Source organism: Phoxinus phoxinus (genome assembly GCF_949152265.1).
Source record: "Phoxinus phoxinus genome assembly, chromosome: 2".
NCBI classification, from domain to species: domain Eukaryota; kingdom Metazoa; phylum Chordata; class Actinopteri; order Cypriniformes; family Leuciscidae; genus Phoxinus; species Phoxinus phoxinus.
This window is the reverse complement of record NC_136877.1, coordinates 38,739,603-38,755,119: the sequence shown is the minus strand read 5'-3', so window position 1 is coordinate 38,755,119 and position 15,517 is coordinate 38,739,603. Positions and strand designations below refer to the sequence as shown.

At 38.1% G+C, this 15,517-nt stretch overlaps 2 protein-coding genes across 2 annotated transcripts; both read right to left on the bottom strand.

Annotated features, from left to right (window-relative positions):
• Positions 1 to 2,107: 2,107 nt before the first annotated feature.
• LOC306994429 (BPTF-associated chromatin complex component 1) lies at positions 2,108 to 4,397 on the bottom strand. The gene is made up of 5 exons (XM_079604930.1): positions 3,880 to 4,397; positions 3,542 to 3,636; positions 2,649 to 2,869; positions 2,399 to 2,503; positions 2,108 to 2,251 (listed from the first exon to the last, which is right to left on the bottom strand). The coding sequence occupies exons 1-5, from the start codon at positions 3,898 to 3,900 to the stop codon at positions 2,187 to 2,189; spliced, it is 507 nt and encodes a 168-aa protein (XP_079461056.1). The 5' UTR covers positions 3,901 to 4,397; the 3' UTR covers positions 2,108 to 2,186.
• Positions 4,398 to 4,702: 305 nt separating this feature from the next.
• On the bottom strand, positions 4,703 to 14,429 carry ache (acetylcholinesterase (Yt blood group)). The gene is made up of 5 exons (XM_079604929.1): positions 14,197 to 14,429; positions 8,978 to 10,444; positions 8,558 to 8,750; positions 8,223 to 8,401; positions 4,703 to 7,468 (listed from the first exon to the last, which is right to left on the bottom strand). The coding sequence occupies exons 2-5, from the start codon at positions 10,386 to 10,388 to the stop codon at positions 7,347 to 7,349; spliced, it is 1,905 nt and encodes a 634-aa protein (XP_079461055.1). The 5' UTR covers positions 10,389 to 10,444; positions 14,197 to 14,429; the 3' UTR covers positions 4,703 to 7,346.
• Positions 14,430 to 15,517: the final 1,088 nt, after the last annotated feature.

Here is a 15,517-nt window from a genome sequence, read left to right as displayed (position 1 = left end):
TACATGATAATTTTAGCTTGCTTCATTTTACCCAAAGTATGTTATTCTCATGGTAATAAAACCTTTTTTTGACAGGCACTAGTTTTTTCTCCTCATCTCCCCCTTTTGTTATCCTCCATTTTGTCTTCATCCTCAACATCCATTTTAGGACAGTGTGTGCACAGTAACTCACTTATTAAGTCTCAAAGGGCATTATTAGACTGTCATTAAAAAGATGTGGATGACCACAAGCTTCCACATGATTGTCTGTGCCAGAGAAATTGCAGTAATGCTGTCACTCTTTGCTGTCACACAACTTTTATTAATTTTTTTTTAGAAACAAAAGAATCAATTTGTTCACATTGCTTTCTCATAAAATTTTGTTCTGTCATTCATTTTTAATGACTTAGTAATGGCGCTAAATATGCATAAAACATTTCTATGTCACACTTAATCCAACAATTAATTTTGTCTCTAATCTTATCCTAGTGAGGACCACTGAAGTCTGTCGTCATCTTTTTATTTATCCCAGAGTGCCCTGTAGCAGCACATCATGGTTTGTAAGTTCTAAGGGCAAATTCCAAATTATGATGTGCTGTCACTGGGAGCCTGGGAGTTTCTCCATTAACATGACAGAATTAAACACCTAGTTTTCAGCTTGTATCATAAATCTGAGTGTAATAAATGCATCAGAGGTAAGCTTTTTGACAACAAGTAATGTGATATGCTGTCTGTATTGTTTTGTATTTAGAATTAGGTTTCAATTTAAAGCTGTTTTTCAGATTTATGAATAAAAATGTGACAAAGCAGGGTTTTTTTCTTTAAAAAAAACCCCTCAAATGATATATATATATTATTTATTTTTTTACAAATGACCAGACAATAAATGATCCATGACTGAATAACCAGGTGTGGCTTAGGTGGCCTCTTCAGTGAGTTATTCTTTAAAAGCTGTGAATTCACATTTGCTAGGCTGTATTTTAGGAGATCAGCATTGTTGTTTTTTCTATGATAGTATAACCATTAAAGCTGTTGAATTAATCTGCATATATTTTGTATGTTCCTTTCGTCCTCTTTCCTCCCTTGGACCACTTGATGCCTCAGTGTGCCTGACAGTAGCAGCACATCAATATTGGCAGCTGCCCTCTCCCTGGGTTGCCAGTATGGTTTGTGCTGCTCCCGTCAGACAGACACACTCAGCAACTCTCTAGTATTTGCAGCATTATGGAAACCACCTGTCCAGAAATGAATAATTGTATGTATTTTACCTTGACAATCTCATAATTAAAATGAAAGCCATTGTTCAGTTTTGCAAGAAAACATCATTAAAAATAAAATCATTCTAACTTATGCAATCTTGGCCACAATTATTGAGGTTACTTCTGACAAATGAGGAACAGAGGTATAGGCAGAAAGTGTCATTATGAGGAGATCTGCTGGGCTGCATTTTACACATACTCTTTCAACATGCAATCAGTGATTTAACATTTAACTGTTCTTAATGTAGAAACATTGGTAGGACCAAGACTATGTGACTAATTCGTTAACAGCCCAATTATGTAAAAATCAGCTCAGCCTCAGATCAATAAACCCACTAGGCTAGAATTTTATAAAAGTCAACAAAATTAACTTGCTAAAGCTGCATTTGTAAAGATGCTACTGCCACACTGCTCTAAAACGATTCCAGAAAAACCTGGTTGAAGATCATCTTGAGTTCAACTTTTTTTGTGTGTTTTTTTGCTATAGGAGATGGCACTGTTTTTATTTTCTCTTTTTTTGTGGAAAAATGAAAAGTATTATTATGTGGGAAATAGACTAAAGGTATTGAGGAAGAAAAAGAAATACAGCTTTGACAACCAGCAATGCATTTCAAGCCTTTTGGCCACACTTTCCCCACAAAACAAATTACTGGTCATGTTTTTTTGGAATGGTTTAAAACATATATACACAATAATGCCTTTACAGTAACTTATTTTAAAATTATGCATTTTGGTCCAAGAACATTAATATGCATTAAGCAATATTTGTTAGCATCTTTCAAAACGGTTCTACACTGATAAAATATGCCTACCTACACTATTAACTTAGAAATTAGTCTTTTACTGGAATAAAAAACCTTTTCACCCGATTAAGAAAATGCAAGTTTCTTGCTCCTTTATTGAAGTAAAATATTAGTTCAATTTCCTGATAGTATGTTGCAGAAGATTTCAACGGGATAACAACGGCAAGTCACTGGAATTCATGATGAGACTGGAGTCAAGATTTAGACTATCTGCAGGGGAAAAAATAAATACAGATATTATTTTTACCTTAGGAACCAGGAACAAATTAAATAACAGACAATGTGGAAAAGCATGAATACCACAATATTAGTAATTTAAATATATGCATGAGAAAATTAAATAATGAGGTCTCTTACCTTGATCAAAATTTAGCTTTTTAGATGTGGAACTATCACCCAACCCCTCGATATCTACCAGATCGCTATTGGCATCAGAGTCATTCAGTGCACTCAGAGTGACATCTGAGGGAAAATTAGATGAATGCATTAGTTATATTTTACTATATTCAAATTGCTTAAGTCAGTTGAAGTGAAAGTAGTTTTTTTTTGTGTGTGTAAAGTGTAAAAATGAAATGCAACACAAATGAGTGCATTAAGGAATGCTCACCTGCTGTTTTTGATGACTTAATGCTAGATGCACCTGTGGTTGGGCGCTGTAAACCTGCAGTCACCACAACCTGAGATGTTGGCACAGCAATGAGTTTAGGTGGGGCTGGGGGAGCCATAGAAACTGGCACCTTTTTCATACTCTTCTTTGGTGAATCAGTGGATAAAGGAATTCCACCGTCTTCATAAATCTTCCTCTTGACAGTTGTCTTCACTTGTGGCCTTATGTTTAGAAAATGTCTAATTAATTACTGACAAACATACAAATATAAAACATTAAAACGTTTTCAGAATCTTTTTTGGCTTTTATTGAATTTCCACAAGAAATGGGAATCTAGAAAATAGCAATCCCTCTCTAGATTTAAGAAAATGTTAACTGCAAATTAAAAAGAGCAGATTTCACCTGCATTTGAGGAAGACAAATTTTATAGACTCTAACCGATAGTAAAACATAAGAGATGTACGCCATACCGGTGAGAAGGGTGTCTTTACATTGTGTTTTTGTATGGATAGCCTAAGTGTTCAAGCTACTTCATACTGTGTATCCACGTAGCTCTCCCAGTAAACAGCAATAGGAGTTACAAGGCCCAATATCATTGAAAACAATACTTTATCTTGTCCATGACATCTTGGAGCAATCGCAAACTACAAACTAGGTGGGATAATATTAAAAAGTAGATAAGGAGCGTTGTCAACTTTTGAGGGAACCTTGAGAAATTCAAAAATAAAAGCCAAAAGAAAGGTAAAATACATTAATGTAAATGTTTTCCATGTACGGGCCATATCCATTACACAAAGTACACGTTATCTTAAAAAAAAAAAAAAACCGACACCAGAAGACCAATGCATTGCGTGTATAATAAAGGACCTTACGGTGAATAGAGAGTGTCTCACCCTGCTGGACTAATATCGGCCACTGGATGCAGCTGCATGGTTAACTCTCCCAGTTTTGTGAATGCAGCTCCAGCTGCAGAAAAGATCTCACCAACCTAAATACGTAAAGCAAGAAATAAATACTGTAACGTTACCGAATGTTTATGAAAACGTGTATGTTGAAAACGGACATATGGTTGATTGTTAGCATGCTAGCAATTAATAGCTTAATTAACAAAGCAAGACAAAAAATGTAATACGCGAAGCAGTTAGCATGGACGTACACTATCAAGACAAACCATTTAATCTTTCTTTATGTAACGTTACCATATTTATAAACCCATTTAACGTTACGTTACCTTGGTAGAGGCTGAAGTCATTGTTTTGATTTACAACCGAGGGCTGCGGTTTAGAAATGTTAGGAGAAAGATAGCTAACTTGGGTACCAATGACTGGCATAAACTAATACTAATACTTATTCTTCAACTATTTACATTATGAAACAATAATAAAAGCCATTTTTAACTAAACGGGTAGCATAAGTGCGCCATAAAGATGACACTGTGGTTCAATAGTGCTTATTGGTCTAAATTACAGCCGTAGGTTGTTATTGGTCAACACCAGAAAGATATTCAAGACACTCAAAGCTGCGTTCAAACTGCGCAATTAGATCGTGATTTCTCTAAATATGTTTTCTTCCGTTTGCTCTGTATTAATCCTTACAGCTGATCTAGACCTAGTTTTTATATGTATTGGTCCAAAATTATGTCAACGTATTATGGAGGAAGTTATACGTTTGCTGTTGTCTCAGATTAAACCGTTGCTGCTTTTTTATCTTACACATCTTGTTCGTCATTGTGATCATCACCGAGATGACAACGCTTCAAACTAATTTATTATTTTGTATGTTGTTCTACAAAGGCCTACGATACATGGAACATTTGTCCAGGAATTACATAATTTAAAATATACACTCTATATTGTAATATATGTGTGTTATATGTTAAAGATACAACTAAGTTTATTAAAAGAGAGTTTTGTTGGCCCGTAACGTTACACTGTATAATCTTGCGTATGCTGCCCTCTGGTGACACAACAGTTGACACAACAGTCAACTACTAGAATTCACGTTCAGATGTAGTCTATACTTTGTATGAGAGAAGAACCACACAGACAAGCAGCTTTCCTTTAAGTCAATAACTGTTTATTGTGGTTGCGTTGGAAAGCTTCTGATATGGTGCCCAAAGATGGCGGATATGACAAATAACATCATGCGAAGGATTTGCACGATGCTGTCACTATACATGTTTGGCACTAATTTGACACGACAGGCGATATCTGGATCAACAACAAAAAAACAGTAACAGTGATTTCTATTATTATTATATAAATGTTGTCAAAGTGCAACAAATGCAGAACACATGCTTGTTTAGCTATGTGCATTGTTCTACATATTTGGGGTAGAATAATATGAATTTACAATATAATATTTATAGATAACATTTTCTCTTTGTGATGAAATTAAGAGGCAGGTTTCCTCAACCACTTTACTTGCGTATATTTAATTGCCTTAATATACGACATTAGGAAACCTTTAAAGCCAAGCTAATGCAAATTAGCCAAACAATAACATTAAGAACGGAAGAAAAATATTTGCAAGATAGCATATGGCACTCTATATTGCTTTGAAGAAACAGCTGATTTATAAACAGTTACAATACTTATGATCATTGCTGTCAATTCATGACCACTGTTTTGATCAGTCAAGTCTCTGACATTACATGAGTATGAAAGCATTCAAATAAATATATTCCATTTTAAGTGTATTTTGTTATTGCTAACATCAATATCTATCTCTGGGCTATTATAATGTTTTTATAGCTATAAATGTGTAATATTATAAACATACATCAGCACTAATATTGTCAGAGAGGATAACAGTCAATTTTTAAAGCACATAATACAGAGGGAGGGGAGGGGGGTCTAAGGCATGCACAGGGGGATTTCATGGAGTGGAAGAGATAGGTGGAAAAGAGCAGCTGTCATTCAGACCCATAAACAAACACACATAATTGCAACATACTTACATTTTATAGCTAGTACAACATATTATTTTCATTTTAAATGGCATTGTTTAAAGCTAATCTACATTTTTCCAGTCATATTCAGAGGTTAAATGCTTAATGTCAACCTATCGTTTTGTGTGCTGGAAGACCTGCTGTCTCATCACAGCACTCAGGCAGATCAGATCCCTTCCACAGTGTTATCAAAATGGTAGATGAACTTACTAGACATATACTCTATGTTATATACTCTAGATTTAGTAAAAACAGACTGAAGGGAAGTCAATGAGACGGCATAGGCTAGCATTCACCAATTCAGCATGTTCACATGTATATGCCAGTGTATATTATGATAGAATGATTGACCATGATACATTCACACAGTAAAATACAAAATAATGTTTGATCCAGATTCACAGGCAAAATTCAATATATAAGTATGCAATTCCACACTCTTAATAAATACACAAAAAAATAAAACATTTGCTCTTATTTAAGCTAACTAAAAACTTTTAGTTCTTTTGATACTTGATGCAATCATGCAAATAATTTACTTAAATAAAAAAATACACCAAATATTACAATAAATATAGAACATGTCAGCAGTGGATTTTGTAACCCTGTATTCTTGTTTGTCCTTACAGCTTCCCGTTGCCTGTGTTTTCCTTCATCATCCTCCCACTGCATCAAAAGGGCTGGAGTTAAGATGGCTGACACAGCGGGCTGTCATTTCAAATGAGCACTAAGTAAATTACTCTCCTCCATTATCGTAATGAGAAGCCTTTCCCATCGAGAGAGGGAGACAGCAAGTAGGAAAAATGATATTGACCCTTTGGCACACAGACAACATTAGTCTTACTCGCCAAGCCCAAGTATAAAATACTCAAACACAAACATACAATGCCCGAATGAAATTTGAGGTGAAGAGGTGAAATACACAGACATGTATACTGTCCTATGTAGTTGGTTGGTATATGGTAAACACAGACTTTCTCTCTCATACATACACACAAGAAGAGTCATGCTGTGGGCACTAGACTACATGCAATATAAGTAGCAATCGAAATAAAAATAGGTTTGAAATATTAGTACATTAAAACACAGACTCGCCCACACAGAAACTGTTCCGTACAGTTAAACAACATACATGAAATTAAATGGCTCCTGATTGCAGCATGAAGTATTAGTATATTGAGTTGGACCACAGTCAGAAAGCAGAGACAGCAGGATAAAGTAGCACATGAATTACTGAGTAGATGTGGTAGATACATTATGGAGATAAATGTATGGTGAATCAGCCAGTATAATTTAAGCCAATAAGAACACAGGATAAAAACAAGAAAATTATAAAAAAAAAGTGGGATCCTGAGGACCAGTGTAAATGAGGGTTTCTAGGTTCCAATGGAACAGACATGCACACTCACTGTTCAGAGGTAATATAACTATAACATTTTTTTTCTGATACATACATTTGATGACCGTAGCACTTGATAATCTCTAATAGCATCTTGAATTCACCTCCTCTCTTTATATATATTCACATAGTATATAATTGAGTTATAAGTATAATATTCTACACAGGGAGGAACAAAACTGCACTAAAGTGCAACATTCACAAATTCACTCTCATGCTTACTCAGAGACTGTAATCAACGAAAAAGCTTTGGCAACCTTTGCTGTTCTGAAAAGAGACTATTAAGGGTTATGGTCATCAGTTTTCCCTTTCTTTGATCTGCACTTTCTTACATTAACACCAGATTTATCTAGAGATCTGTGCAGCGCTCCTGCTTGCTGTAATGGTCGAACTGGCTTTTCCAGTGCATCATGTAAGAGCTCCAGCGATGGAACTCCACTTTCCACTGTCGCTCAACATCATCAATGTTTTCTGGGTAAGAGAGATGGGAATAAATGAGGAAAACAACAGCATGAGCTTTGACAGAAAGGCAAGAGAAAAAAGTTGAGGGACTGATGATTTTAAGAATGGCAGAAAAGAGGAACATTTATGTACAGAGAGCTGTAGAAACAAAGTAATCTATTACTACTTAACTACTCAACAGTAATGCATCACTATAAAGGTCCCACCCATTTAACAAAGAATTTGGCAACAGCCCTCACAGGAGAATTTATAACTTACGATTCTAAGTTACTATGGACAGGCCTGCACAATCCTCCCTGCCCCTACCCAAGAGCAAGTGTTTCATTGCTTTATATTCTGGTTCACTTCCAGTGTAATAGTTGGCATAGGACATTTGTTTAGATTCTGAGCAAAACAGATAAACTAGCACAGACGCATTTGCTTGTGAAACAAAGAGGATAGTTTATATTATGGCTGTACTTTGTTCAGACTTCAAATATGTTAATAAAAAATGTAAGAGAGAGGAAAATTAGATGAAAACGGAAAAAGTGAACCTAACACATTTTCTTTTGTAAGATGATTTAATCTTAGTGTTATGTAGACTCCCTCTACTAAACAACAATAAATTCCACTGACACATTCCATACAACACAAACCTGCAGTTTCTCATCTTTAAACTAAACTCTAAGAAAATGACCTACAGTACCTCTGTAGATTTTTCATGTTTAAAGATAACAGATAATGTAATTGCATGACAGAGGAATATACTGGTTGGGTTTGTTACCTGTGATGTTAAGCAAGCGAGGCAGGAAGCCGTTCCACAGAGCACAAACCTGTGTTCTTAGACCCTTGTGCACCTTCAGTGGCTCTGTGTTCAAGCCCACATGCTTCTGGTCAGTAGCTGTAAATTGAGGCCACCGCCTCCGACTGTCTAAGGTGCCATCAGTGTTAATGTTGGGATTACTTCATGGAGACAGAAAAAAGAATGTAGGGAGTTAACCTTCCAGGCAACAATACAAAACATTACACCACTATTAGATAAATCGAACCCTTTCTGAAAAAGCATGAAGACAAATCTTTCATGGGCATCGAATCTTTTGCTATTTTGACACCTCTTACCCGGTGCGAGCGAAGTTTGCCCAGTATCTCATCATTCGTCGACTGAGTTTCTCTTCCTCTGCTGTGTAATTGAGTCGTTTTTCTAATGGCAGGCCAAACACAAACTCAATCTCATAACCATGGATTACGCCCATCCAGTCAGGCCAGGCCAGGTTTGAAGCTTGATGGTCAAACAGGTAAAGGTACACAGCACCTAAGGACAAAAAGAAGGGGTATAGATTGAGAAAAACTGGTATTGCACAATTTCATATTAAAGATACACTCTGTTATTGTCTGTGTTGCTCTATCTTCATCCCATCTGCCTTGGATTTTATACTGACATCTGTCGGACTCGGCAAGGATGCATTAAGTTTATTAACTGTTGATGCTTCACTCCGGTGTGTTTTACACTGTTATTCTTTACCACTATAATGACCTTACCATGTGAGTTGCCACTGTTGTAGCCTGTTGGTCCTGAGTTTCCCGAGCCTAGTGTCCCTGGAGCTGCGGCTCCCGGCTGGGTATGGGGGCCAGTGTGCTGGGCGTAAGTCTTTGCAAAATGCTGCAGAGGACAGATGACATTTTGATCTCCTACAATATCATCCATGGCATCTCGATTTTTTTGGGGGTTGTTCTCATCTATCCAGTCAGTGTACTGAAGGATAACTGCATCCAAGCCAATCTCATTAGCATGGGGAACGCTCATCTTCACGCCTTCAAGGAATTCTTCTCGAGATATCAAACTCTCATTGTCTTTACTGAATCCCGGTGCACCGTAAAGCAAGAAGTAAGATCCTTCATCCTGATTTACACCCAGCATGATCTGAGTGTATTTGAAGTTCCCTGAGCTAATCATGGCATCTGGGGTGTCGGGAAGGAAAACACCATCTATGACAGGGACAAAGGAAAAGCGGAACAAGCTGCTATAGGGGAGCACTTGCCACTCCTGATCAATTAGTTCCTGTGGATGTTTGTTCCTCAGGCAGTCAACCAGCTCAGTATCGTTACCCTCGCTGCAGCCAACGAGTTTGCCCAACGAGGTGGCCCTCCGACGGGCCTCATCAAAGCTAACGGTAGCCCAGGGTGTATTAGCAACACCGCTCTGCATTATGGCACGTGTGAAGAACGGGCGGCTGTCTGGTGACAGAACATGCATGCAAACTGATGCACCTCCAGCACTTTCTCCAAAAATGGTAACCTGTTTTGGGTTTCCGCCGAAGAAGTGGATGTTTTCTTGGACCCATTGGAGGGCCATCCTCTGGTCAATGAGACCCACATTTCCTGGTGCTTCTGATGAGCCATTGAGAGCAAGGAATCCAAAAGCTCCAACACGATAGTTCATAGACACAACCACTACCTTTTCAGTGTATGCCAAGTACCGGCCATCATAGACATCAAGAGAAGAGGAGCCACTATAGAAGCCTCCACCATATATCCAGACCATTACTGTGAGATTCTGTGGCCTAGGGCTAGGAGGTACCCACACATTAAGGTACAGGCAGTCCTCGCTCATCATTCTGTTGGGGTTCCACATCTCAATACCTGGAAAGCCTGGGTAAGAGGTGTCTACGAACTGATAGCAGGCATTTGGGTAGTCTCTAGCCTCGAAGACACCATTCCAGGGCTTTTTGGGCTCTGCTTTCTTGAAACGCCTCTTCCCCAGCGGAGGTTCAGCGTACGGGATGCCCAAGAAAGCAATCACATGACTCCGGTCTGGAACAGGCAAGCTTACACCCTGCACACGGCCCAGCCTTGTCGCTACTATGAGGTCAGATTCACTCTGTGCGAGACAGCAGTTGAAAAGGAACATGAGGAGCACAGCAGGCAGAAGGAAAAAGTCTGAGGTCTTCATGGTAATTTTCTTTTGTTCGCTGGGAAACTACTGTTCTGAGCCAAGGTCAGTATGACCTGTGGATGAAAGACAAAAATTACAAAACTGAGGCAACAAAACAGATTTAAGTTCCATTCAATTTCATCCTATGCACGTGAATGCTGAATACCAGAAACACAAGCTTATTCAAAGAAAGTTTCTCCAAGAATACATTTCAATACTTGCGAATTTTGCACGGCAAAAAAATACCGGCTTCTTGATTGAATTCAAGGTACCGGTACATTTAAAATTTGCATGCTCAAAGTCTATTGTGACTGAATGAACACTGACAGGGCCAAGCAGGGTAAAACAGTGTGAAGGGACTGATCCGTAGATAAATTCAGAGTCTGCTCTAATTAGGTTTCATGCCCACTTTCTAGGACCCACAAAACACACCTGTGAGGTGAATGTTTATGTTGCCTGGTTGCTATGCTGCCTGGATTAGTTTTGGGGTCACAGTTAGGGATAGAAGCACATGAATTTGGCTGCAGCTGTGTGAGTGTCTGTTTAAACAAGGCTATTTCTGTTCCCCCAGCCTCCTTTGCCTGTGTGGGGTTCTATTTTGGAGGGTGTTACTTCTCTCTATCAGTCCATCTGCCTCTCTGTCTTTCCAACCCTTTCTCTTTTACAAGCACCCTACACAAAGCATCACTTACTGTAAGTGTTCTCAGCAACCCAACCCTTACACATTTAAAGAGGCTGTTTGCCCACAAATGACAATTCACTCACCCTGATGTTGTTAACCAGCCTTTGACTTTCTTTCTTCTGTGTAATACAGAAGAGAGAGGGGGGGTTCGAGAAAATGAACTTTCATTGTATGGAAAAACATTTGAAACATTCTTACAAATATTTAATTTTGTGTTCAGCGAAGTAATGAAATAGAGGCTTTCAAAGGCACCATCTATGGATTATTAGGATAAAATATATCTTAATAAGGAATTGGTGCCAAATGCATTAAACTGGACTGCTCATTACATAATCTCTTGGCCGTTTCAGAGAAACCGGACTGCAATGCAATTCATCAGTCACAGCGTCTCAATGGATTTATTAATATCTTAAAAGACAGCTGCATGCCGGAAATGGGGGGCAAGGGTAGCTATAAGTGGGGATCGCGGATAGACGCAGAGGGGGGAGAGGCTATCGGGACTCAAATTAGATCCTGGAATCCATGTATGAAGTTCACTGGGGGGTTTGCTTTCAGCTTGGGATTACACGTTGTTGTGCACACCATCATGTCATTAAACACACAGCTTTCTTTCTCTGTCTAACTTTCCACAATTCTTTCATACGAGGAAGAATGACAGTCTTTTTCAATTTAATGGAAAACTTTAATGCTAAGCCACTAGACATATATCTGTCCCTTTCTCATTCTTTGCATGTGTCACAATCACTGCCAGCAAACCTTAATCTATCTCAGGTTGAGCTCTGTTGCCATAGAAATTAAGAGCCTGCACTACTCATTGCATCCTCACTTATTTGCCCAGTCGGTCTGTACTTGGTTTCATAATTTTTTCCATCTCTAAGACTGTTGCTTACTTAATGAGTGAATGGAGGGGTGAATTAACCCATTAATATCCTCAAAAAGAGCCATGTGTTAATTTTGTAATGACCACAAGTAGGTCCAAGGAATGCCATAAACCGCAGAATAGAAAAAACGTGATTAGTTTGAATTTCCTTCTCACTAACAGTAAAGCAAAGATTTTGACCAAATTAATACCACCAGCAAACCTAAATTACACTATATTTGTGTTGTCAGTTCGTGGTACCCAAAGCGTGACATGACCAATAGGCCAAAACATTTCAAAACTGACAGTTTGATGAGCGGCACTGAGATCGATGGAATTTTCCGTTTCGTGGTCTGTCCATCTAATATTTCATGAGAGAGTGCTCAGCAGTGAACACGTGCCCATGCATACACGCTTGTGCTCATGCTGTCCAGAAGCCAACTGCAGACATGCTAATATTACAATTACAACCACAATATTTTAAGCTTTCAAACAATCCCCCAGTTGATGAGGTAGTGTCCATGCTACAATAGAATATTAACGTTAATTGCCCTTCTCTGAGGCAGTTTTACGACTATAATTAACTTTTCCCAGCGGAGCACAGCTTCTGAAGTCTAAAAGCTTATCATAACTGCATCAACATCTGAGTCAGAAGTCTCTATGTAATTGAGAGACCAAGTGGGTCATTCTTGTAATGGAGTATATTTTGAGATATCTAACTTCAATTAATATGCCTGTGTTGTAGGTATCAGACTTTCAGAAATGTGCTCTGTTCAAATCAAGAAAATCATCCAATTATTACTATAAGTTTTTTTTTTTTTGTCGCAACTGAGCATATAAAAAAGGTACAGTTAAGACTTTTATCAGGGAGGGATTTGAGTTAGCTTACATGATGTCACCAGTAATTTAATGTTGAACCATTTTAGGAAAATGTCACTGAAACATTTCATCAATATCTGCCTGGAGAATGATGTTATCACAGCTTGGCTTTTGGTAGATAAAGGGAAACAACAGAAGACTAACATGATGGGAAGTGATATTAAGGACACATACAGAAAAACTATTAAGAAAAAATATTTCCAAGAAAATTCTTTTGTTTAAAATATTTTAATTAGAAAAAGGAAACATCTGGAATATTTCTTAAACTGCAGTGTACAACATGAAAAAATGGTAACACCCACGCAAAAATAGATAAAATTCCTTGAAATCCATCCCTATGTCCACATAATTGTGATAGGCCTACATAATTGTGGGGGGGGGGAAGCAAGCTAACTAATAGGCTATGTGTTATCTCTACACATTAGGAGTGCATTACGATAATGGGTAGGCTACATGGAGATATCAGCATAGCAGTAAAGACCCAAGTCATTAAAATAAGAGTAAACAAAAAAAAACAATTAGGCTATACCCGTAATAAACACAGTGAACTCATTCGTCTAACCCTGACATGAAAGCTATGAGAGGGAAATCCGACAACATTTTATTATTCCAATCGCCGTGTTTTGCGGTGAAGTTAAATAAACAGAAATCACAGACACGCACGTAAACTGCGCCTTACGTAGGCTACCAGAAGGATTCAAAGCAAACGAACGATCTGTTGACGCTCTAACTAAATTTGGTAAATAAATAAAAAAAGGTTACAAGTAGACAGGTGCTAAAGGTAAACAAGACTTGCTATCAGGGAACCAGGGTATCCGAGTGCGCGTGCGCCACTGTATTTCTCTAGCATGTCTAATTTCATCCATTCTTCAGCGCCACAAATATGACCATTAAAGGCACGAGCATCCAATTTACAATGTTTTTCGGTTTGCTTACTTTAGAAATATATATATATCTTCGCAATGCGCATAATTTTAGCGGCACATTTTGTGTGGAATTATCCGTATTTAGCGTACCCTACTGTAAAACAGAAATTAAAGTCAGAGCTTCATAACAATTATGCAATAATCGGGTTGGCCTTCAAAATGACATAAAATAATCAACGTCGTTAAACGTCACTATATTCTTAATTAAAACCCCATACCAACCGATCACTATTCATGACTGTACAACAACACACGATATAAACAAAACTGCCCTTTTCTTTTATAAATGCAACATGAATCGAAATGTAAATATGCCCAGAGTAGCAATAGAACCCTGACGCTAAATTCTAATCTCATCTTCTATATATTTTATTATTTTTACACAATGTAGCCTGTTGGACTAGTCAACTGAAGAACATATGAAGTGCCCGAGTAAAAGCTACAGAAGCCGCCAAAGATGACAGAATTATTTGAGGCTACCTGGTGATTCCAGTTCACAAGCCGGCTTTGCTTCAGCACCTCTGCCCTGGGCTCTTCCCCTCCTCTGCTTGTCCTTGAATGAAGAAAGCCAGAATTGTTGCTGTGCCGTAGGGCGATAAGCAAAAGCAGGACAACTGGGCTAGGGGTAGCGTGAAGGGAGTGAATATAGTGTCGCCTGTCTGATTTTAACGCTGGATCAAGCCTCTGACGGAACAGAAGAGTCGCACTGCACTGCTGTGTCGGTAGGGGGAGACTCATTATAATAAGCAAAATCGAAAAAAAAAAAAAAAAAAAAAAAAAAAAACATAGAGTTCTCGCGAGACGATGCACCACTGTCTGTTTTTCGCTCTCAACCACCCAGTTCTAAAGTGCCTGTCTGGATAGAGTGCGTCGTTTGCTTAGGCGTCAGCATTAACTGCACTTGTCAGGTCCACTGTATTTCTTGTTTTGTATCGGCGGGTAAATGAACGCACAGTGTGCAATATAAAATACATGGGGTATTTTTTATATTTATCACAAAGATTCGTTCTCTAATAATAATACCCCCAAAATAGATAAAAACAGGCCTACAGCTCTATAAAAAATATTTTAAAATCTCAGCATACTGCAAGTAACAATGCGGCAGGATTGTCTAAATAAGCAGCCTAGTCTATGCTATCATGCATTATAACATCATACCATAGGGTGATACCAGGTAAAATGGGCCATCAGGTAAAATGGGCCATCTAAGGTTTGGGGGTCCCAGCCCCTCTGGAATTTAAAGCCAATGACTGCAAAGGATTTCAAACTGTTGTCATAACTGTGCTTGACAAGTAACAGGTGATTTGATTGGTTTATTGTTGCTATGGTGGGTGGGGCAATAATTCAAATCAAGACTGCACCAGAAAGTTGCATGGTAAGTAGCCTGGCATACCAAATATAACTAAACTATTATAAGGATGATACATCTATAAAAAAACGAACATGCACATAAAAAAAACTATGCATAATATCTGTCTTGATGGCATCGATCAGAAATAATATTGTTAGTTTGGTATATGAACATATTTTTTGAAAAAGTGATGTTTTTCTTGGCGGCCCAATTTACCTTAACCCACTCAGGTAAAATGGGCTACATGGTTTCAGCTAAAATGGGCCATCATCTGTGTCAATGACACACATGTGTTTGAGTGTGAGTGTGTGAGTGTGTGTGTGTGTGTGTGTGTGTGTGTGTGTGTGTGTGTGTTTGTGCGTGTCTCACCATGACCCCACACACCCCCTGAACAGTAATAATGGTAGTAGATATTTTATTTACATTATGCACACAAACTCACACATGCAC

Excerpts from the sequence above, each read along its gene's own strand:
- LOC306994429 (XM_079604930.1), bottom strand. The coding sequence starts at position 3,900 with ATGACTTCAGCCTCTACCAAG. Across the intron at positions 2,870-3,541 it reads GCCGATATTAGTCCAGCAGG|GCCACAAGTGAAGACAACTG; the intron begins GTGAGACACTCT and ends TCTAAACATAAG. Across the intron at positions 2,504-2,648 it reads TAAGTCATCAAAAACAGCAG|ATGTCACTCTGAGTGCACTG; the intron begins GTGAGCATTCCT and ends ATTTTCCCTCAG.
- ache (XM_079604929.1), bottom strand. The coding sequence starts at position 10,388 with ATGAAGACCTCAGACTTTTTCCTTCTGCCTGCTGTGCTCCTCATGTTC. Across the intron at positions 8,751-8,977 it reads CAACAGTGGCAACTCACATG|GTGCTGTGTACCTTTACCTG; the intron begins GTAAGGTCATTA and ends TTTTGTCCTTAG. Across the intron at positions 8,402-8,557 it reads GCAAACTTCGCTCGCACCGG|TAATCCCAACATTAACACTG; the intron begins GTAAGAGGTGTC and ends GTCTCCATGAAG.